The sequence below is a fragment of the Oryctolagus cuniculus genome, chromosome 17 (genome assembly GCF_051225735.1).
Source record: "Oryctolagus cuniculus isolate XC-2025 breed Fujian yellow rabbit chromosome 17, ASM5122573v1, whole genome shotgun sequence".
NCBI classification, from domain to species: Eukaryota; Metazoa; Chordata; class Mammalia; order Lagomorpha; family Leporidae; genus Oryctolagus; species Oryctolagus cuniculus.
In genome coordinates, this window is record NC_142883.1 from 23138577 (window position 1) to 23162339 (window position 23763).

Consider the following 23763-nt stretch of genomic DNA (forward strand, 5'->3'; position numbering starts at 1 on the left):
GAGTAAAGGTCAGCAGATGTTCGGGCTGCTCAGGGCCTCTGTGCTTGTTAAGTTTAAAAAAAATTGTTGACTTATTTGAAAGACAGAGAGAGAGGCATACAGACAGACAAAAGGCCTCTTTCCCCTCATTCACTCCCCAAATACCAGGGTTGGGCCAGGCTGAAGCCAGGAGCCAGGAACTCCATCCAGATCTTCCCTGTGGATGTCTGGATGTTCCCAGTCCTGGGCCATCACCTGCTGCTTCCCAGGCGCCCGTTAGCGGGAAGCTGGAACTGAGCGCAGAACTGGAACCTGGCCCAGGCACTCTGATAAGGGACGCAGACATCGCTAGCAGCATCGTTTTGACACTTGTTGATTTTATTTATCTAAAAGGCAGAGCAAGGGGCCCTCATTGTGACACTGCCTGTGATGCAGACATCCCATATGGGCACGAGTTCGAGTCTCGGCTGCTCCACTTCCAATCCAGCTCCCTGCTGGAGCACATGGGAAAGCAGTGAAAGATGGCCCAAGTATCTTGGCCCCTGCCAGTCATGTGGGAGACCTGGAGGAAGTCCCTGGCTCCCGGCTTTGGCCCAGCTTAGCCCCAGCTATTCGGGGAGTGAACCAGCAGATGGAAGAGCTCTCTCTCTTCTCTCTCTCTCTCTCTCTCTCTCTCTCTCTGTAACTCTGCCTTTCAAATGAATAAACAAATCTTTTTTAAAAAAATTAAAAATAAAAGGCACAGCAACACAGAGAGATCTTCCATCTGGTGGTTTGCTCCCCCCCATGCCTGCAACAGCCGGGGCTGGGTCAGGCCGAAGCCAGGAAACTGGAACTCCATCTGGATCTCCCATAGGGACTGGGGACTCAAGTTCTTGAGCCCTCACCTGCTGTTTCCCAGGGTGCACAGAGAGGCCTGGGGCGACGGTGGGGGCAGAGGCAGGGGGAGGTCACAGGGGAACCTCAAGGCTGAGCTCTAGGCTCCGGCAGATCCTAATTCAAACCCATTCCTGCCCCTTCTTAGAGCCACGACTGTCTCCAAGCCTCGTGTCCCTTTTCTGGTACGTGGGGACGCCAAGAGCACCTGGGGTCAGCAGCCACTGCCAGGTGCCACCCTGAGCCCCGCCCTGCATGTCAGGGGCCGTGCGGCTGGAGAGCGGTCATCCCCAGGCCCAGGGCGTGAGGGACCTGTCTGGCTGCTTATTCCCACCCATGGCTTCCCATGCCCCCTGCCAAGGCCTGCAACACCATGGCAGACACAGGACGGGGTGCCCACAGAGGGCCTGAGGTGGCCACGGGGCCCACGACAGCCTCTCCGCTGCTCACCGAGAGCCGGCCCCCCGCTGCCTCATGGGTTCCTTGAGAGGAATGAGTACATGAGTGGTCACAGCAAGGCGCGTGACTGGGCCTCCCTGGGTGTCATTTCATCCTCGCAGCCAGTCTACCAGGCAGCACGAATCCCAGATACGGTCCCCGTGCTGGGCACCCCAGCTCCAGACTTGTTCTTCCTACCTCTCTGCTCCCTTAACCCTCTGACCTGTAAAAGTCGCTTTCAACCCTGTGGCTGTAGGAAACCTCGCCGCCGGCCATGGGGGGAGCCGCCCCGCACCCACTTCTAGCATTCTGGGACCTCCCTCCGGAGACCTCAGCAGAGGCCTGTGGTTACCTTGTCTGATACTCGCTGAGCGTCTGTCTCCTGTGCGGCTCTGTGCCCCATGAGGGCGCGGGTCAGGCCCTGCTGCGGGGTGCCCGGCTCCAGCTCAAGGCCTGTGCCCCTGGTGATGAAGGAAGGGAGGAATAGGGCAGACTCAGTGGGGGCCGCGCGAATGAGCTCAAAGGTCCTGCGAAATCAGAGGCGCGAGGGCCCAGGAGCTGCACCCCTGGGGTGCGCGGGAGTCGCGCGCCGAGCGGCCACTGCCTGCCTTCTCTCTTGCAGCCTGCCTGCAGCATCAGAGCTGTGACGCCTGCATGGCCTCGGACCTGAACTTCAACTGCAGCTGGTGCCACGTCCTACAGAGGTTTGTGCCCAGGGCAGGCGTGGGTGACACGGCCCACTCTGGCCTCAGACCCCGTTGCCCACAGTCTGCCCACATGAGGGTGGCCCCGACCTTGGGGCGAGAAGGGCGCGGAGGAGAGCTTCTCCCTGAGGCTTGTGCCTGGTCGAGGTGTCGGTGTGGCAGGGCGTGGCCTCGGTGATGGAAAGACCATGCAGCGGTTCCAGCTGTTGCAGCTCCCTCCTCACACCTGGGGAGGGCAGGGTTTATCTGGAGCCAGCGCTACTCCCGGAGTCCCTGAGAACCTCTGGTCAGCGGGCAGATCCACCCCAGCCCCTCTGTATCAAGCTCTCAGGGAGAGAGCCCAGGAATCTGCATTTTACCATGGTGCCCGTCTGCCAACAAGCGTGACAACTGCCAGCTTAAGGACGGAGTGGCCCCTGAACAGCACCTTGAGGTCTTTCTTGGGCTGAGGCAGTGTTTCCTGGAAACCAGGCGTGGGCGCTGCAGGCATGGTGCAAGTTGGGGCCGGGGTGGGGGGCGGGGCACTCTCAGCTGTCTTGGCCCGGTTTTGGAAACTCTGAGTGAGATTTGATTTCAAGGATAAAGTTCTTAAATGCAACTGCTCTTCCACTCCTTGCTTTGAATCATTTCCTCACAGACTGGGCTCCTGCTCCAAGCTCTGTTCCTCTGTCCAAGATAAATAAATGGCGGGAGGGGAGCAAATAAAATGATTGCTTTGGGGACCAGTGTTCTCATGAGAGTGGAAAACCTTAGGAATTACCAGAGCCCTTAAGGTGATCCTGCAAATTGCAAAATGATAGTCTCTGAGCTCCCAGGCAGCTGTCGTGCACCCGTCAGCGTTCCCTTTGCTCCTTGCCAACATCCGGGGCAGAAATAGCTCTCGTCCTGACAGGCAGCCCGCCCCGCACAGGGCTTGGAGGAGAGGGGCGGGCGCTTGGCAGGCCTTCTAGGTGCTCTTCCACCAGCTGGGCCTTTGTTCACTCTCCTGAGCCTCAGTTTGTTTGCCCTGCGGAATGGGCTGAGGCTATGTCACTGAGGGAGATGTGACTAAGGAATGCACCATTATTTTTTTTAAATGAGATATTTCCCTTTTTTTTCCCTTAAAGATTTTTTTTAATATATGAGACACAGAGTTACAGAAAGAGGTAGAGACAGAGAGAGAGAGAGAGAGAGAGGTCTTCTATCTGCTGGTTCACTCCCCAAATGGTCACAATGGCCAGAGCTGAGCTGATCCGAAGCCAGGAGCTCCTTCCAGGTTTCCCACACTGGCACAAGAACCCAAGGACTTGGACCATCTTTTACTGCTTCCCCAGGTCATAGCAGAGAGCTGGACTGGAGATGGAGCAGCTGGGACTCGAACTGGCACCCATAAGGGATGCTGGCACTGCAGGCCGGGGCTTTAACCTGCTGTGCCACAATGTCGGCCCCCAATGCACCTTTACTTAAACCCCTCCAATAGCACACAGCATTTCTACAGAGCTCTCCGGGATCTTCGTGTGAAAGGCACAAAGTCACCTGTAGGGGGCTTGTTAAATGCAGATCCCTGGTGCCCACCTCAACCCGCTGAACATGACCCTCCGGCACCCAGGTCCCCGGGACCTGGTTTCTGGAGCTGTCCATCACGTGCACTTTCAAATGTGGGACCTGGGCCTTAGCGACAGGAGGTAACCAGGATGAGCCAGGAGCCCTGGGATCCTGGGGCCGGCTGCCACCGCCTGACTCAGGCCCCAGCGGAGCTGAGCCACGGCAAACTGCAGAATGGGTCAGGGGAAAGCAAAAGGCGCAAAGCCACGTGATGCCCGTGTACTGCGCTCGCCGGGCTCAGAGACCACGTGACTTGGTCAGGGCTGGAAGGCGGGGCCTGTGCCTTTGCTGTGGTTACGTCAGCCGTGGCCAACCACAGTGCAGACGCACCGTCAGAGGGGCCACCGCTGGAGGCCTGGCCCAGGGCCCCTCCTTGCCAGCTCTCCAGGGTCTCCAATTGAGAGCTAAAACCAGGTCCCTCAAAGCAAGGGGCAGGGCAGGCATTTGGCACGTGGGTAAGCTGGGGGTGGGGGACACAGCACCCCACGTCAGAGAGCCTGGGTTCAAGTTCTAGCTCCACTTCAGATTCAAACTTACTGTTGACCCACACCCTGGAAGACAGCAGTGATGTCTCAAGTCCTCGGGTCCCTGCCACCCGCATGGGAGACCTGGATGGAGTTCCAGGCTCCTGGCTTCAGCCTGACCCAGCCCCAGCTGTTGAAGTGACCTGGCAAATGGAAGATCGATCTCTCTCTCTCTCTCTCTCTCTCTCCCCCTGCCTTCCAAATAAAATGAAAATAAATAAAAATTTTTAAAAAATAGAGAGCAAGGCCGGGTCTGTGGGGTTGGCTGATGTGGTCGCTTCCACCCACAGCTGCTATTTATTTATTTATTTATTTATTTGACAGGCAGAGTTAGACAGTGAGAGAGAGAGACAGAGAGAAAGGTTTTCCTTCCATTGGTTCACTCCCCTATTGGCCGCAACGGCCGGCACTGCACTGATCCGGAGCCAGATGCTTCTCCTGGTCTCCCATGTGGGTGCATGGCCCAAGCACTTGGGCCATCCTCCACTGCCTTTCCGGGCCACAGCAGAGAGCTGGACTGGAAGAGGAGCAGCCGGGACAGAACCGGCACCCCAACCGAGACTAGAACCCAGGGCGCCGCAGGTGGAGGATTAGCCTAGTGAGCCGCAGCGCTGGCCCACAGCTGCTTTCAATCCTTGGCTCCCTGCTCCCCGCCCCTCCCCGCCCTGCCCCCACCCCAGCCCTCCAAGGGCTCCCCCTCCCTGCTGGGGCTGGGGCTGATTTGGACACGCGTCTTCCGGTCAGTCATCTAACACTGCACCCCTCGGACCCAGCCTGGAGTCCCAGGGCAACCTCAACCCAGCATCAGCTCCAGAAAGTAGGGTCGTGGTGAGGGTCCCAGGAGGTGGCCTGGGGCAGTGCAGCTGGCATTCGGGAGACGCTTAGTTAAGCGGTCATTTCTCACGCCCTTGTTTGAATCAGGGCTTAGGATGAGCTGCTTAAATCTACAGCAAAGCTCTGTCCGTGAAAGGATCCACCTGATCTGTGAGAAACGGGAGTTCTCAGCTCCAGCAGTCGCCGTCGCCATCCCCCAAAGTCACGGCCGAGGAGATGCGTGTGGCTGGGTGCCTTTGGCCACCGCAGCAGCCACAGGCGCCCCTGGAGGCACCTTCACGGGGAAGGCCTGGCAGGCAGTCCCCCGGGAGCTCAGCCCCGGGCAGGCGTGGCGGTGCCGGGCTAACTCAGCACTGCTTCAGCCTGTGTGGCTCCACGTCGTTCTTCCCGCACCCTCGTCCCTGAGCTCGCAGGGGGCTGGGCCGAGACCCCTGGCGCCAGTGAGGAGCAGAGAACACCCTCTCTTCATCCGCACGCCACCTCTTCCCTGGGGAAGCACGTGGTGTCTTCCAGCCCCACTGAGCTGCTCAGCATCCCCCCTACCACCCAATCTGGAGACCCTGGTCAGCCTGGTCCCTGCCAGACCCTGGGGGGACCCTGGTCTCCACCCTTCAGCCATTGCACGGGGACAGGTAGCTGAGATTGTGGACACCCACCTCGACCAAGCCCCTCCCTCACAAGTTCGCACCCCCCCCCCCAGCAACTACAAGGGAGGGATCCAGCCGTGTGAGCGAGCTGGGCTTCCTCCCGCTGGGACCACAGCGTGGTTCCCTGCTGACTCAACACACAGGCAGGGGGCTGTACTGGCCTCACAGGTGAGGCAGTGCAGCCAGTGTCCTGTGCACACCTCTAGGCAGTGGCCTCGGGCTGGGGAGTGGGCTCAGGAGGGCAAGGAAGCCCCAGACACCATCCACTCCTGCTGGGGAAGGAGGAGAGGGGCAGGAAGGTCTGACTGCTGGTCCCAGGGCTGCTCAGTGCCCAGGACACCTGCCCGTGGACACCCTGCCGCCAGCAGCTCAGCCCCTCTCCTTACAGAGCAGGGGAAGGAAGGGGGCGGCTTCTGTCTGTCCCCTCACACCTCTGATCTTTTGGTCCCCGCAGATGCTCCAGTGGCTTTGACCGCTACCGCCAGGAGTGGCTGGCCTACGGCTGTGCCCAGGAGGTGAGAGGCTGGAGCAGGGCCAGGCGGGCTGCCAGCGGCCCCTCTCCTCAAGCTGCCCTTAGCCCTCTGTGACAGTGAGGATGCACCTGCCCAGGCTCCAGCCCTCTGGCTTTCCAGGAAACAATCATCCTGGAAGTGAGGTGGCACCTGCCATTTAGACTCCCACGTAAGGTCCTTCTCACTGCTAGAATTTTCCAGAACACCCAGCGCTGGGATTCTGGGTGGGGTACATCCAGTGCTCACCCCTTATGGCGGCATAGCCACTTCCATTCATCCATGGCTACGTTTTCCCTGCCTTCCTCTGGGTCTTTTCTTGCTATGCCAGTGCGCATGTGCCAAGCTCCTTGCTGTGGGCGGCCCTACACTCACTCTTGTTTAACATGACCCCAGAAGCGGAACCCTCTGTCCCCTTTCATCAGAGGGGAAACTGAGGCTCAGAATAGTTGAACGACTTGGCCGGCATCTCACTGCTGGACTGGGCCAGGCCCGGTGTTTGACCGCAAACCTCCCAGGCTTTTCCCGCCTTTCCCGCATACTCACCCCAGCCTGCTTTGCTCACCCCGTGAGCTGGCTTTTGCTGGCTAGCATCTGCCCATTGGCTGTCGATGAAGGTCCAGAGCTGCTCTGTTTATTGGTCACCAGTGCCTCAGCTCCCTCCTCCAGGCAGGGTTTGAAGCAGCCCATTGGTCAGCGGCCCTGCCAGCCAGGAGGCTTCCAGGCTGAAGCGGGAGGTCGGTCGAACACGTGCAGGGACTGCACTGGTTCAGGAAGCATCCCGGGCCTCTCTTGCAGGCCGAGGGCAGGACATGCGAGGACTTCCAGGACGAGGATCACTACTCGGCTTCCCCCGCTGGCTCCTCTGGCCCCTTGGACGGAGACCTCCCCACCACCTCCTCCCTGTCTGTGGACAGCCTCACTCCAGAAGGTAAGGCCTGAGCCTGGGTGAGAGTGGGCGAGCCCTGGGGAGAGACTGCCCAGGCCCTACCTGCCCCTCGCTGCCGTGGTCTGCGAGACAGGTGAGGGGCTGGGGCTCAGAGACAGGAGCCAGTCTGCTGCCGCCCAGGGTGCACACTGACGGGAGGCTGAAGTAGGAAACAGAACCGGACTCAAGCCCAGGAGCCCTGATATAGGATGCAGGCTTCTGTGCAGGGGTTAAGATGCTGCCGCGGACCCCACTAACTCGCCCCTCCGTCCTTTCTCTTTGAAGATGACACCAAGCTGAATCCCTACGCAGCAGGAGACGGTGAGTGCAGACCTGCTGCCTCTGGGGACACTCTCCTGCCACCAGAGGGCGCCGCAGCTGGTGGGCCTTTCTTTGTGATGGAGAGGAAGGAGGGACACAGCCTGAGCGTGCCAGACCTCCTGCCTGGTGGGCACAGGCCCCTTCCCAGCCCCTCTGCCCATCCACATTGGCTGCCGTGAAAGGTGTGGGAGGAAGAGGAAGGGCTGAGCCGATGGCTGGTGGGGCTTGTGGCCATCACTCTGTTCACATCAAGTTCCCTTCGGGTCCCAGCTTGGGTTAGCAGAGAATACATAGAAATTGTCCAAAACAGAAGGTGCCAGAATGTGGGATTGCCCCAGCCCCCCCTCCCCCCGGGATTACCCGGATGGCGAGTGGCCGTCTCCCCTGGCCGAGCCCTTGCTGCAGACACCCTGAGAGTGGGAATGGAAACGTGCTGGCTCCGGGGCTGCATGCTACCTGGGGTGCCTGCGAGAGGAGCGGTTATTAACACCGCACAGTGTGACTGCATTTCTTACCAAGCTGCAGCCATGGCTCTTTGGGTCTGTGTGGACGCTGCGTGCTGGCTGGGCCCCAGGCCCCTGGCTCTCCATCAGCGCTCAGCAGCTGAATCCCTGGCTGTCTGCTTGCTGATTGGCAGCCAGGTCTGATGTGGGGTCTAGGTTGGGGCCTGTCGCTCAGCTGCGCCCCCTGTTGGCAGGTTGAGGCATGGGCCGCGCGCCAAAATCTGGGAATATTTCTTTCCTGGGCTTTCTCTGCTCACAGAGAAAAAGGTGTGAGGACACTGATTTTGAACAGGGGGGACATCCCGCCCTCTGTTGCCTCCCACACGCTCACTTCCGATTGCTGCCTCCCTATCCCCACGGCCCTTCAGGGTGGGGTGAGGAAGCAAATAGCCAGCCTGGGTCAGGGCAGGGAGCCCGGCTTCCCGGCAGCTGTCCCTGGAGCTGCGAGTCCTTGGGTGAATCACTTACCCTCTCTGCATTTCCATTTCCTCACCTGGTGGGGGGGACTGGGAGCGCTTCCAGCCCTACTGTCCGTGCACAGCCCTCGCTCTCCTGCTCTGGGAGGGAGGTGCTGAGTGCCTGCCGCTTTCTAAACTCACACAGGACAGAGTTCGTCCTGGAGACCTTGTACCAGTCCACTTCTTCCTCCTCCTCCTCTTCTTCTTTTAGAAAAGATTTATTTTATTTATTTGAAAGTTACAGAGAGGGGGGCCGACACTGTGGTGTAACAGTAAAGCTGCCACCTGCAGTGCCGGCATCCCATATGGGCGCTGGTTCACGTCCCTGGCTGCTCCACTTCCAATCCAGCTCTCTGCCGGGGCCTGGGAAAGCAGTACAGGATGGCCCAAGTCCTTGGGCCCCTGCACCCACATGGGAGACCCGGAAGAATCTCCTGGCTCCTGGCTTCAGATTGGCACAGCTCCAGCCATTGAGGCCAACTGGGGAGTGAACCAGCAGATGGAAGACCTCTCTCTCTCTCTCTCTCTTTCTCTCTCTCTCCCCTTCTCACTCTCTGTAACTCTGACTTTCAAATAAATAAATAAATAATATTAAAAAAAAAGTCAGAGGGGGGTAGAGACACACACACACAGAGAGAGAGAGAGAGAGAGAGAGAGAGAGAGAGGTCTTCCATCTGCTGGTCCACTCCCCAGATGGCTGCAATGGCCGGAGCTGCACCAATCCAAAGCCAGGAGCCAGGAGCTTCTTCCTGGTCTCCCACACAGGTGCAGGGGCCCAAGCACTTGGATCACCTTCTAGTGCTTTCCCAGGCCACAGCAGAGAGCTGGATTGGAAGAGGAGCAGCAGGGACTCAAACCAGCACCCATATGGGATGCCGATGCTGCAGACCGGGGCTTTAACCTGCTGCCCCACAGCGCTGGCCCCATGCTCCACTTATTCTAAGAGCTGAGATGAATAAGACAGTGTCCCTGCCCTCCAGGAAGTATAATCTGGTGGTGGACAGCGACAAGGAAAATCCTGGGCATTTGCTTCCATACTGGCCAACAACTACTGAGGTCCTCCGAGATGCTGTGCTTGGCCCTTGGTGCCGAACGTGAATGACCTTGTTTAACCTTCACAGTGACCCCCACCACCACATGGTGGCTATTGCTGTTCTTGGTCTATAGCAGTGGTCACAGACACCGGGAGGTTAAATACATTACCCAAGTTATACAGCTAGTGAGTGGGAGAGTGGTGATGAGAACCCAAGTGCCAGGTTCCAGATTCCATTTTTTTAAAAGATTTATTTAGTTATTTGAAAGTCAGAGTTACAGAGAGGCAGAGAGAGAGAGAGCGAGATCGATCTTCCATCTGCTGGTTCACTCCCCAATTGGCCACAATGGCCGGAGCTCCACCAATCCAAAGGCAGGAGCCAGGAGCTTCCTCCAGGTCTTCCACATGAGTGCAGGGGCCCAAGGCCTTGGGCCATCTTCCACTGCTTTCCCAGGGCATAGCGGAGAGCTGGATCAGAAGTAGAGCAGCTGGGACATAAACCCACGTCCACATGGGATGCCAGCACTGCAGGTGGCAGATTTACCGGCTACACCACAGTGCCAGCCCCCCAGATTTCATTTTTTTTTTTTGACAGGCAGAGTGGACAGTGAGAGAGAGAGACAGAGAGAAAGGTCTTCCTTTTTCCATTGGTTCACCCCCCCAATGGCCACTGCAGCTAGCACGCTGTGGCCAGTGCACTGTGCTGATCCAAAGCCAGGAGCTGGGTGTTTCTCCTGGTCTCCCATGCAGGTGCAGGGCCCAAGCACTTGGGCCATCCTCCACTGCACTCCCAGGCCACAGCAGAGAGCTGGAGTGGAAGAAGAGCAGCTGGGACAGAATCCGGTGCCCCGACCGGGACTAGAACCTGGGGTGCTGGCACTGCAGGCGGAGGATTAGCCTATTGAGCTGTGGCACCGGCCCAGATTTCATTTTTTAAAAAAATATTTTATTTGGGGCTGGCACTGTGGTGTAGCAGGTAAAGCTGCCACCTGCAGTGCTGGCATCCCATATGGGTGCCAGTTCAAGTCCCAGCTGCTCTACTTCCAATCCAGCTCTCTGCTATGGCCTGGGAAAGCAGTGGAAGATGGCCAAGTCCTTGGGCCCCTGCACCTGCATGGGAGACCTGGAAAAAGCTCCTGGATCCCCGCTTCAGATCAGCACAGCTCCAGCCATTGCAGCCAATTGGGGAGTGAACCAGTGGCTGGAAGACTTTCCCTCTCTCTCTCTCTCTCTCTTTCTCTCTCTCTCTCTCTCCTTCTCTCTCTATGCAATTCTGATTTTCAAGTAAAATAAATAAATCTTTAAAAATAGTTTTATATATTTGAAAGATAGAGTTACAGACAGACAGAACTTTCATCTGCTGGTTCACTCTCCAGATGGCCACAATGGCTGGGGTTGGGTCAGGTTGAAGCCACAAGCCTGGTGAAAGCCAGGAGCCTGGAGCTCCATCCGGGTCTCCCATGTGGGTGCAGAGGCCTAAGGACTTGGGCCATCTTCTGCTTCTCTCCCAGACGAATTAGCAGTGAGCTAGATAGGAAGTGGAGCAGCCGGGTCTCGAAGTGTTGGCGCTGCAGGCAGCAGCTTTACGCACTATGCCACAGCGCCGCCCCCCATACCCAGATTTATTGGGGCCAGCACTGTGGCACAGCGGGTTAATGCCCCAGCCTGAAGCACTGGCATCCCATATGAGCGCCATTTCAAGTCCCAGCGGCTCCACTTCCGATCCAGCTCTGCTACGGCCTGGGAAAGCAGTGGAGGATGGCCCAAGTCCCTGGGCCCCTGCACCCGCGTGGGAGACCCAGAAGAATCTTCTGACTCCTGGCTTCGGATTGGTGCAGCTCTGGCCATTGTGGCCAGTTGGGGAGTGAACCAGCGGATGGAAGACCTCTTTCTCTTCCTCTCTCCTCTCTGTGTAACTCTGAATTTCAAATAAATAAATAAATAAATAAATCTTTTAAAAACTGATTTATTTATTTGAAAGGCAGAGAGACGAGAGAATGTCTTCTATCTGCTGGCTCACCTGGCTTGCTCTCCAAATGACAACAGCCAGATCTGGGCCAGGCCAAAGCCAGGAGCCCAGAGCTTCGTCCAGGTCTCCCACATGGGTGCAGGAGCCCAAATACTTGAGCCATCTCCCACTGCTTTCCCAGGTGCATTGGCAGGGAGTTGGATCAGAAGCAGAGCAGCCAGGACTTGAACCCGTGACGGCGCTTATATGGGATGCTGGTGTTGGGAGTGCAGCTTAACCCACCACGTCACAGCGCCACCCCCAGCTTCTAGATCTCCAGCTCTTAACCACTAGCTGCCCTTAGTGAATTCTCTGACAGCACTTAGGAGGCCCGGGTATCACAGGGCTCTTCTCTTAGGAGCCTCCCTAGACATCGGGGCAACTTGTAACTGATATTGGGGACCCCCTGAGAGGCACCAAGCCAACATCACTGCCCCTCGCCTGATGCGTCCTGCGACGCCCACCCCCACCCCACCCCCGGCCCTGGATTTGACAAGGGGACTCACAGGCCTGAGCGGCCGTCACCCCTGGGGCTGTGTTGGAGCCTGACTCTTTAGCCTGCTCTTCCCTGCTCCCTGCCCTCATGGTCTCTCCTCAGGCCTCCAGAACAACCTGTCCCCCAAGTCACAGGACACCCTGGTGCCCCTGGGCACCACCGTGGGCGTGGCGCTGGCAGTCCTTCTCGTGGCGGCCATCATCCTGGCTGGGATTTACATCAGCGGTCACCCTACCTCCAATGCCGCCCTGTTCTTCATCGAGGTCAGTGCAGAATCATGCACCGGCCCATCCTGAGCCTGCTACTCCCCATCTCACCCCTCTGGCACGCCCCCTGAGAAACCCGAGCCGTCAGCTCCTCCCAGGCTCAGCCCCCAGAGCCCCTTCTGTCCATCATCCTCAGCCCTCATGCTCTTGGGTGCAACCCCTCTGTTGGAGGGAGGGAGGGAGGAGGAAGGGAGGGAGGGATGAGGGGTGGAGGGAGGGATGGAGGGAGGGAGGGAGGGAGGGAGAGGGGCTGGCAGTCCATCCCCAAGGAATCGTGGCCTCTCACGCCCATGTTCTGGGCTCTGAACTGAAGTCAAGGCTGTAGGGGACCAAGACCTCTGCCTCTTTGGTCTGCTCCGGTGGGCATTCTGGGTTAAAGGGGACGAGCCGGAAGAATGGAGGCTGTCCTCTCTGGGAGCATTCTCTGGGATGCTGCAGTTTTGGGGTGTCCCAAAGTGTGATGACACAGTGAGGCGCAGCGCGGGGAGTGCGGCTCAGCCCTGTCACCCTGGGCCATGAGGCTCAGTGGCTCTGGCCGCCAACCTCCCCACCTGACCATGGTACAGCCCCTCCGGGACCTGTCTCCTCTGTTGGGGTCAGGAGCCAGCTGACCTCTCTCCCTGGAAGCCTGGGTGGTCCCAGCCTCTCTGCTTAGATGACTGGATTTCTTTTCCTTTTTAAATTTGTCATTCATTTATTTGAAAGGTGGAGACACAGAGATAGAAAGACCTTCCACTCACTGGTTCTCTCCCTCAAGTGCCTGCGATGCTCCAGGCTGGTTAAGGCTGAGGCCAGGAGCCTGGAACTCAGTCCAGGTCTCCCTTGTGGGTGGCAGGAACCCAAGCACTTGAGCCGTCACCTGCTGTTTCTCAGGATGTGCCCAACAGGAAGCTGGGATTGGAAGCAGAGCCAGGACTCAAACCCAGGCCCTCCAATATGGACTGTGGGCATCCCAAGTGTGTCCTAACTGCTGTGTCAAATATCCACCCCATCCCCTTTCTCCTGCAAAACAATGAACCCCACTCAGCCATTCTGAGATCTTTAGCAGCCAGGGATCTCCTGCAAGCTGCAGACACCACACGCCACAGAGATCAGATGCAGCAGGTCTTGGGGGCCCGGGAGTCTGAATTTGAATAAGCCCTGGACACCACCCTCCTGGACCGTGACACAGGACCTGTGCTACCTAGAAGGTTCTCTTGGCAGTTCCAGAGCCTTCCAGATCATTCCAGCCATTTCTGATCTACTGCCTTGCCTTCCACAGTCTCAGGCCTCTGCCCGATTACTGCTGTAGCTTCTGGCTGTGAGTTCTGCAGACCACGCAGTGGGGGATACAATGTCCTCCCTCCAGACTCTGGCTCCCAGCAGGTTTCCCGGTGATCCAGGGATCACGGCAGGGAATCCTTTGGGGAGAGGGGCCCTGAATGTCACCTGGCTCCCAACACCCTGTGGCCCCTGGGAGAGTCTTGGTGCCTTACGCTGGGGGTGGGGTCCTCCCTGGGAAGGCCAGACCCGCTGACTCTGCCTCTGCACCCCCCGCAGCGGAGACCGCACCACTGGCCGGCCATGAAGTTCCGCAACCACCCCAACCACTCCACCTACACGGAGGTGGAGCCTGCAGGCCACGAGAAGGAGGGCTTCGTGGAGGCAGAGCAGTGCTGAGAGCCCCAGCAAACAGGACCCAGGAACTCCCACAAAGACAGGTCAAAGCAGAGGGGAGCCGTGACACACACACACACACACACACACCGCCTCCTCCCAGTGTGCCCTGGGCTGGAGAGAGGCAGTGGCTCCTGGTGCCTGAGCTGCGGTTTGCTGAGGGCACAGAAAAGCAACCGTGTGAGTTTTTAAAGGGACAATAACCCAAGTTCACCCCGTCTGATGCTCGGGTCCTTCCCTCTGGGTCTGTCAGTGGTCACTGTCCCAGAGCCCCTCCAACCTGGATGCCCTGCCCCCAGTTACCTGGAGCCCCTGTGTCTGACAGCGCTACCGAAAGCCTAGACTGGGGCTGATGCATTCCAGGGCCCATAGACTCAAGAGCTGGTCCTCCTGGCTATGGAGTCATGACCTTGGCCCCAGCTTCCAAGGCTCTGACACCCTGAGAAGGATTTTGCCCTGGCTGCCACACACGGGGCCGGCTGCCCTCAGCCCTGGTGTCCATCCCTGGAGGAAAACATGTGCAGGTCGGGATTGCACGCTCGGGCTTGGCTCCCTTCCATCGCCCCTTCCGCCTCAGATGTGCATGGCCTATGCCAGCCCTGGGCCTGGCGTGCTGTGCCGTGCCGGCCGCGTGCGCCTCACTGGATGACACGTCTGGGCCCGTGGTACTCCTCGGCCTGTCCTGCTGGCAGTGGTGGGAAGCACGCCCAACGGCAGGCTTACCTGATTTCTATTTCTCCTCTCTGAACTAGACTTTTGTGGCCGCTGAAGGCAAACAGGGTGGCGAGAGGGCCCCGGGAGATGTCCCCAGCAGGGCACTTGGCTGAGTGCTGTTGAGAGGCGAAGCTGCCAGCAGGATGGGGATGGAGGGAGCTGGCACAGGAGGGCGGGGCTTTCCACGCACGACCTTGACCTAGAAGCGGCCTCCATCTCCCTGGTTCCACAGAAAGTCCTGGAGGTGGGGAGTTCGGGCTCCCAGGCTCGCCCTGGTTTGGAGGGAGTCTTGTCCCAGCAATGAATGCTTCTGAGGGAATTCGTCACTCACATCTATGGCTCACCCTCGTTCAGAGCAAAAAATATCAGCAGAAATAAAGGTTAAATCACAGTACTCACCGAGTCACAGCCTTTTGTGCGTGTCACAGAGGACACAGAGAAGGAAGACGGAAGTTTGTGTCCAGGGCGGTCTGCTGTGCGTGGTGGGGCCGGGGGTAGGAAGCCCGCACAGCCAGATGCGGCCGGACACTGAGCGCAGGATTCCCAGCCACTCCGTGCCTCCTCTCCCTCCGTGAGGACACTGATGACAGTCAGAGTCGGAAACCAGATGAGGAAGGGCTGGGAGAGGGGCGGGGCTGGGGGAGTGTGGGGAAGACCACGAGTGGGGTTCTTTCCTGGCTTCGGCAGGACACACAGGTCTGCAGCGGAACCCTCATGGAAATGGTCTGGGCTCCCGGCCGCCCCACCACTTGCAGGGTGTCTTTTGCTCTTGGTGGATGGACAAAGTGTCCATGACCTTCATGTGTCTAAAATGGTCAGGGGGACAATTCCTGAGCAGTGGACAGCACCAGCCGCCAGGCACCCACACACGCCCACACTGCTGCACACCTCACCCCTGTCGGAGCTCCGGCAACCGAGCGGGCGGGAAGGAACACTGAGTGCGGATGGGGGCAGTGATGGCCGCTCCCCACTCTGGCCCCGGTGACGGTCAGAGCAAGGCCGGCCGAGCCCTGGCGTGGCACAGTGAGGGGAGCGGAGCTGCTGGGCAGCACGCAGCCACTTCTTTACAGCCAGAAGAACCAAAGAGGTGCCACTGAGACACATGCCAGCCTCTGGTTCCTCTGAGAGTCGCTGGCAGTCTCGCCGGGCCATGTGGCACTTCACATATGTGGGCTCCCAGGCCTCCTCACCACTGCCACACACGTACGGTCTCCAGGGAAAGCAAGTCATTGGCAGGTGCCTTCCCCGGGCAGTGTCTTTGGGGACCCTGGGGGTGGGGTCTGTGAATGTGTCACTCAATAGAAATGAAGCGCAGACCCCAGGGGCCTTCCATGTTGTACACAGAGATCACAAGGTCTGAGAAGGGCTGTTTGTCCTGGAGCTCTGTTTTTTAAAAAGATTTATTTATTTAATTGAGGGACCCATGCTGTGGTGTAGTAGGCTGTCTTGAGGCCAGCACTGTGGTGTAGTGGGTAAAACCGCCTCCTGCAGTGCCAGCATCCCATATGGGCACCAGTTCAAGTCCCAGCTGCTCCTCTTTGGATCCAGCTCTCTGCTATGGCCTGGGAAAGCAGTAGAAGATGGCCCAAGTCCTGGGCCCCTGCATCCACGTGGGAGACCTGGAAGAAGCTCCTGGCTCCTGGCTTTGGATTGGCCCAGCTGCAGCCATTGCAGCCATTTAGGGGGTGAACCAGTGGATAGTAAACCTTTCTCTCTGTCTCTTCCTCTCTGTCACTCTACCTCTCAGATAAATAAATAAAATCTTTTTTTAAAAAAAAAGATTTATTTGAAAGGCAGAGTGACAGAGGGAGAAAGACAGAGAGAGAGAGAAAGAATCTTCATGTGCTGGTTTATTCCCCAAATGGCCACAACAGCTAGGGCTGGGCCAGGCAGACTCCAGGAAGGTGGAACTCCATCCAGGTCTCCCACATGGGTGGCAGGGCCCTAGGTACTTGGGCCATCATCAGCTGCTTTCCCAGGCACATCAGCAGGAGCTGCATTGGAAGCAGAGCAGTCAGGATTTAGAATCAGCGCTCCAACATGGGATTGCAACAGTGTTGCAAGTGGTGGCTTAACCTGATGTGCAACTGTGGCCAGTCCCTGTAGCAGAACTCTGAAGGAACTAACAAAAAGCCTGAGTATGAGGAAGCAAGCAGAGGCTGGCACTGTTAGGAAGAGTTGGAGGAGAATGGCTGAGCTATGTCTTTGTTCCATCAGGTACAACAGGGCCCCAGGATCAGGCTGAAAGCGCAAGCTGTCACCTTCATCCAACCACGCCTAGATGTGTAGCCTTGTCCAGTAAGACCCCCAGGTTTCTGATTCCAGAACACAAGTGCACGTGAGCTCAGCATCAGCCTCGATGCCCAGGAGTTCCCCAGGTTTGGGCCACCTTGCAGATGGCCGCTTCCCTCCGGCGGTAATTGCCCCCCACCTCCACCTCCCCAAGGAGGCCCATGACTCTGGAGGCCACTTGTTCAGGTCTCGGCCAAGAGCCTGAGGCTGACAAGATACTTCAGTCACTGTTACAGGTTCCTGATGAAGCTCTGAAGAACAATGTTTACTTCTGCACAGTCTACCAGAGCTCCCCTGTGTAATAGATCCCCGTGTGCGTGCACACATGTACACAGGGGCACACACTCCGGTTTTGTTGCTAAAAATATGGAGTTACAGCTCCAAAGGCTGCAGCTGTGCTTGGCCCTTAGCTGGGTTTGCTGAATGAAGACAACGTGTGCCAAAGGCAGGGTGGCCACCACCACTGGGGCTGACCGCTCACTCTTCCGGTTGTGGGCGGGGCGGAGACTCCCTCCTCTGAGTCCTGGAACAGACTCGGCTGGCACTTTGTGGGGCTCACGGGCTGCTCCCGGACTCCCTGGCCATGAGAACCCGCACTCCTGTGAGAAAGAGACACTGCAGCCTCTCTCTCTCTCTCTCCAAAAACCTACCTGAATTTCTGTAGTTCGAAAGCTCTGTGGGCGGAGGGCCCCAGCTCTGCTGACTGCGTTGCATCCTTGTATTTAGCCCAGGTTCTCTCCGTAGATTCTCACTCGATGTCAATAGCAGTCTTTCAGTCCACTTTTTCTGTGCACAAAATAAAGTACTAAAGATTTGGGTGGCATTCTGCAAATCGCCCACCCTAGTCCTGATGGCTGCTGCTGGCTCTGGCGCCTAGCTGGGGACCTGCCTTTGGACAGGGAGGAGCGGCCTCAGGCTCCTGGCCGACCCAGGGTGCTTTTCCCCACCTCCCAGGGAAACATCAGGGCCGTGTAGATTGGGCTTGTGCATCCCTGGAAGTCAACCTCCTGCGTTTGAATCTGCTATCCAGTGCTAGAAAACGAATCTGAGTAGGTTGATGCTGCCACAGTTCTGGAGGCTTTGCATTCAAGCAACTTTACAGCCTCATTGTGTTTTTATTACATTGTGCTTTTTGCTCACAAAACATGATGTTAGCAAACCCAAACAAAGGAAAATTTTGAGCTCCCCACAGCCAAAACCAACCATGCCAAATTTCAGGCTCTGAACAAGCCAGTTTATAAATAAACATGCCGTGTTAGCCAAATAAAGAGGAATGTGTTAGAAAAGGCAGTGTGGACTGGTGGAGAAGGTGCTGAGCTACAGGGGGCATCAGGAAGCGGAGCTTTGGTTCCAGGCCCCGCCCCCGAGTCGCTGTGTGACGTGGGCCAAGCCACAGCCTTCTCCAGAAGGTGCTAGACAATGGGTCCATGGTCCTCGGTGGCATTTCAGCAAGCAGCCTCGCCTCGCCTGCTTTTTTCTTCTTCTCCTTCTCCTCCTCCTCCTTCTCCTCCTCCTCCTCCTCTTCCTCTTCCTCCTCCTCCTCCTCCTCCTCCTCCTCCTCCTCCTCCTCCTCCTCCTCCTCCTCCTCCTCCTCCTCCTCCTCCTCCTCCTCCTCCTCCTCCTCCTCCTCCTCCTCCTCCTCCTCCTCCTCCTCCTCCTCCTCCTCCTCCTCCTCCTCCTCCTCCTCCTCCTCCTCCTCCTCCTCCTCCTCCTCCTCCTCCTCCTCCTCCTCCTCCTCCTCCTCCTCCTCCTCTTCCTCTTCCTCTTCCTCCTCCTCCTTTTTCTTTCAGTTCACACAGCGATTCAGACCGAAGCATCCCTGTCTCCTCCATTTTCCTGATGGGGTGAACAAACAGTTCTCGTTTGTCCGGGACCTTTTTGCTTCTAAGGCTGAGAGGCTGAGAGGCTGAGAGTCCTTCAACCCAGGAAGCTCCTCTATCCCAGGCACCCTGGGGCGATCAGTCAGTCACTCCAGCCAGGGAGCTCCTCCCACTGCACTGGCTGACACTCTGGAGTCCAGAGCTCCAGGCAGAAAGCAGTGGCCACTCCCTCTGGGGTTAGCTGGGTGGAGTTAGACCTCAGACCCGCCCACCCGAGACTCTGCATCAGGGCAGCTCTGAGCCCAGCTAGAGGAAGCAGTGTCCAGGAAACTGCCCTACCTACAGGAGCACAGCCTGTTGGGAGGCATTATTTCTTTTTTTAAGAAGATATATTTTGGCCGGCACCGCGGCTCAATAGGCTAATCCTCCACCTAGCGGCGCCAGCACACCAGGTTCTAGTCCCGGTCGGGGCGCTGGATTCTGTCCCGGTTGCCCCTCTTCCAGGCCAGCTCTCTGCTGCAGCCAGGGAGTGCAGTAGAGGATGGCATGGAGGATGGCCCAAGTGCTTGGGCCCTGCACCTCATGGGAGACCAGGAGGAGCACCTGGCTCCTGCCTTCGGATCAGCGTGGTGCACCGGCTGCAGCACGCCAGCCGCGGTGGCCATTGGAGGGTGAACCAACGGCAAAAGGAAGACCTTTCTCTCTGTCTCTCTCTCACTGTCCACTCTGCCTATCAAAAAAAAAAAAAAAAAAGTGGAGCAGCCGGGAGTTGAACTGGCACCCATATGGGATGCCAGGGTCACAGACAACAGGCTGCTGGGCCACAATGCCAGCCCCTGGGAGCTAGTATTGCCCAGGTGAAGAAACGGAGATCCAGGCAGGTGGCTTGTTTACTTGTGTGCTTGTTTATTTGCTTATTTGATCCTCATTCATTAAGTGCCAATTTAAGAGGCGTGCTGAAGGTCACACAGCTACTAAATAGCAAAGACTGAATAGCAAAGACTGTCCCCAAGCCCAGGTCTTTCCCATCTTAGGTTACCCACTGTGTACCTCAGGGTGGTGTCACAACCGCACTGCCACAGTTTAATATGGAAGCAGATTATTACCTGCTTGTTAGGTGGGTTATGATAGCATCTTCCAGACCTATGAAGACCCTTGGAAGGTGCACAGCAATGACTTCAGATCCTCCCTCTTGGCTCATGGAACTGTGAGCTGCTTGTGGACTGATTCACACAGCCCGGAAGCTTGACGATGCCCTAACTGCACTGCCTCCTCCCATCCCCTGCTCGGCTCCAGCAGTCCTCCCGCGGGCAGAAGGAGAGGGAGAGGCCATCCATGCCCTCGGCACGCTTTAGCCAACTCCAGGCCGATGCTCCCATCCTGTGTGTCTTCTGGGATGCTGGACAGGTGGCTGACTTCATTCCATGAGGAGCTGAGATGCACAGGTGGGAAGAGAAGGGCGAATTTCCACTTGAACTGCTGACACCAAAGAGAAACTGGGGGACAGGGGGGTGATTTTTCTGATGTTTATGAAACATTTTCAGGGGGCCAAGTGCTGGGTCATAGCAGGTAAAGTTGCTGCCTGTGAGGCCGGCATCCCTTGTGGGTACCAGTTTGAGTCCCAGCTGCTCTGCTTCCAATCCAGCTCCCTGCGGGTGCACCTGGGAAAGCAGTGGGACATGGCCTGAGTGCTTGGGCCCCTGCACCCACGTGGGAGACCAGAGGAAGCGCCTGGATCCTGGCTTCAGATTGGCCCAGCTCCAGCTGTTGCAGCCATTTGGGGAGTAAACCAGCTGATGGAAGATCTCTCTCTCTCTCTCTCTCTCTCTCTCTCAATGACTCTGCCTTTCAAATAAATAACTAATTTTTTTTCATTTACATCCAGTCCCTAGAGAGAGCTAGATCGTACCCACTGTTTTCCACAAAGTTAAAAGCTCTGAAAAAGAAACATCGCACACATCTCACCACATGTTCCCAGATTCTCAGGTTAGAACCTTCCCTTTCAGGTCAGTCTTTGAAGGTCTTTAACTTAGAAATTGGCTGTAATCACTATGCAGTCCAATGGAGAGTCCAAAAGGCATAGGAGGACTCATTGCCGCCAGTGAAGCTCAGCAAAGCCAGAAAATCCTGCCCCCCCCAAAAAAAAATTCAATCCCATTTCCCCTCCACTGACTTAGGCTACACTCCCCGCAGTGTCGGTCCCATTTTGAATTGTCTTTCATTGTGGAAGGATTTCATGGGCAGCAGTGAAGCTGTCCTGTTGCCCAAGGCCCTGTTACCATTGACTGTCCCTTGGTGGCAGTGGCGGCGGCGGCGGCCACGTTCACGGAGTGCTGACTGTGGACCGGACACTGCTCCATGAAGGGAGATGCAGAGTACGTGGGAACTTGCTCAGTCCCTGGCTACGTCATCACTCAGGCAAGCCAATGGCAGCCACAAGTCAGTTGACCTCTGGCCTTAGCTTTGTTCCTGAGGCCAGGGCCTGCCCCAGGTCCTGTTCTCAAGACTTCTGATCCCCCCTCCACAGGAGTTGCACTGCCCAGGCAGGACACGGACTGGGTGGGAAGAGGCGCCACTGCCTCAGGTTCAAGGGGAATGTTTTGTTTTTAATTTTTATTTAATTTGCTTGAAAGGCAGAGAGACAGATATCGGCTGGGTCACCCCTCAAATGCCTGCAATAGCTGGGCCACAGGCCAGGAGTCAGGAACTCAACCCAGGTCTCCCACATGAGTGGCAGGGACCAAACTACTTGAGGGTGTGCATTAGTAGGAAGCTGGAGTCAGGCACTCCAGTATGGAACTCAGGGATCCCAAATAGCATCTTAACCACTGCACCAAACACCCGCCCCTCGAGAAGTCTTGACTCTCCAAAGCCCCCCAGCCAGCCTGGCCCCCAGTTCCGTAGGCTTTAGCCTCTAGGCATAAACTTGCCTGGGTGCTCCTTGAGTCTGGCACCTGCTGTTTTCCAGTCTACATGAGCCCAGTCTACAGGGATGGCTCTCTTGTCCACTCCTTCAGTCCTGCAGCTTTACAGAGGGAATCCAAGCCCCTTGAAGGCCAAGGATGACTTGTCCAGGACCATGTGGGAAGTAGGAGAGCCCTGGCTGCTGGTTCTCAGAGTGCACGGGAGGGGGTGCACTGTGATGCTGCAATGGCTGGAGCTGCTCCGATCCAAAGCCAGGAGTCAGGAGCTTCTTCCGAGTCTCCCATGTGGGTGCAGGGGCCCAAGGACTTGAGCCATCTTCTACTGCACTCCCAGGCCACAGCAGAGAGCTGGCCTGGAAGAGGAGCAACTGGGACTAGAACCAACGCCCATATGGGATGCTGGCGCTGCAGGTGGAAGATTAACCCAGTGTGCCACGGTGCCAGCCCCTCATTCTTACATTCTAAGGAGGAAAAAAAAAAAAAAAGATCTGAGAAAGGGATACTACCGAGTTCATCTTTAAGAAGGCAAATCCTGGGAACTTCCCGTCCTGGAGGAGGATCTCAGAACCCAGGCTGATTGGCAGGTAGACCAGATAAGGCTCTGGGCTTATTCTTTCCACTTCCTTTGAAACTTCAGTTAATACTAGTTGTTGCATTTTCAAAACAGGTTACACCACCGACAGCCCCTAGAGGGAGCTCTGGTGTGTAGCAGGTGCGCAATGCAGGTTTACAGGAAGGATGAGAGGACAAGAGGCCTGCAGCTGAGCCCATCCAGAATCTCTTTTCCTGGCCTGAGCAATCCCTCCCGTGGATAATTTAATGGGAAGAAACAAGGTAAAAAGCATTCATGTTCTTTTAAAGGCATGGAAGACCAAGGCCAGCCTGGACTTGGCCTTCTCGCGGGCTGTGCAGCTGGACGGGCTGGGCAGCCCTGCGTGAGGGCCAGAGAAGGTCTTGGCGCCGGACTGAGGAAGGAGCTGCTGGCCCCTAAAACTACCATCACCAGAAACCCAGAGTTAGAATCCGCAGTTCTCCCCGAGCCCACTTCCTCTCCTGCATGGGAAGGGAGCGACGATGTCCCTGCCGTCCCCAGAACTGGGGCACAGGAGCTTGGACGCGATGCGCGGCCTGCACACAGGGGCCCAGGGCTGCAGCTTCTGGATTTCCAGTTATTTGGGGAAAAAAAAAAAAAAAAACACAACGAACTCTCAGTCCTCAGCACCCAAACATCCAATGGCTCATAGGCGGCCCCGCTGGACAGAGGGTGCCAAGTGCCGGAGGCGCTGCGAGTGTTTCCGCGACAGATCCCTCCCCGGCCAGGTCTTTGCAATCCAGAGTCTCAGTTTCCAGGGAACATCACTTGCTGTGATGTGAACACCCAGGAGTGTGGGGGCGAGGACTGTGGCCCAGCACCAAAGCGATCGGGGATTTCTCCTTTCCTCTGTTGATGAATATTTTCCAAGAAGACCCTCTGAGGAAGTCACCGTGCCTTGAGGCTGTGGAAAGTTCCCGCAGGCCCTCCTCCAGAGATCCTCCCAGTTTTCCCACCTGGGTCTGACGGTGACAGAAATGGCCGGCACAGCACGCCGGTGGCTCGTTTCTGCCACCAGTTTCTGCAGGGTGTTAGTCCACCTGAATGAGGATGGACTGGGTCCGAAGAAAGGTAAGTGGGCCGCTCACCCGTTCCCCAGCCCCCTCCCCCATCCCGGGGACAGTCAGACACAGCGGGGAGTCAAGACAAGTAAGCAAGAACTCCTTTATTGCATGCGTAGCAAAGCCTTTTAAAGCACAAGACCGCAGGGTTACTGGGGCAGGGCATAAGGACCAACCAATTACTTAAAAGGTCATTTTACGGGCAACTTTTTACAGGACCAGCCATATGTCTGTACACTCGTCATCAGTTGTCGTCACCTCCCCTGATGCTGCATGGCCAATCAGCTTTGGTGGTAAACGACTTTGGGTACGGCCCACCTTACTTCCTTTGGGCGCCATCTTTGAATTGCCACCTGTGCCTAATTTCCCCACAGTTTCTTCTTTCCAAGCAAGTGTGTGGGTTTGACAACCAGCAGTTACAGGAACCCAGTGGAACGCCTAGTACAGGGGCTGGCACTGTGGCATAGTAAGCTAACCCTCCACCTGGGGTGCTGGCATCCCATATGGGTGCCAATTCATGTCCTGACTGCTCCTCTTCCAATCCAGCTCTCTGCTATGCCCTGGAAAAGCAGTGGAAGATGGCCCAAGTCCTGGGC

At 57.1% G+C, this 23763-nt stretch overlaps 1 protein-coding gene and 1 long non-coding RNA gene across 4 annotated transcripts in view; one reads left to right on the top strand and one right to left on the bottom strand.

Moving 5' to 3' along the window:
- PLXDC1 (plexin domain containing 1) overlaps positions 1–14872 on the top strand; it is a 46276-nt gene extending 31404 nt beyond the window's left edge. For all 3 annotated transcript variants that reach the window (XM_089318077.1, XM_070060762.2, XM_008271394.5), the window contains exons 9-14: positions 1916–1997; positions 6041–6101; positions 6894–7026; positions 7309–7344; positions 11945–12105; positions 13648–14872. In XM_089318077.1, coding sequence (XP_089174203.1) covers positions 1916–1997; positions 6041–6101; positions 6894–7026; positions 7309–7344; positions 11945–12105; positions 13648–13767 — 593 coding nt within the window. In that variant the 3' untranslated portion in view covers positions 13768–14872. The remainder of the gene's footprint in view (positions 1–1915; positions 1998–6040; positions 6102–6893; positions 7027–7308; positions 7345–11944; positions 12106–13647) is intronic.
- Positions 14873–16252: 1380 nt separating this feature from the next.
- Positions 16253–17883, bottom strand: LOC149121142 (uncharacterized). Its single transcript, XR_016224164.1, has 2 exons — positions 17421–17883; positions 16253–16472 (listed from the first exon to the last, which is right to left on the bottom strand). It is a non-coding gene; the product is annotated as an uncharacterized LOC149121142 (long non-coding RNA).
- Positions 17884–23763: the final 5880 nt, after the last annotated feature.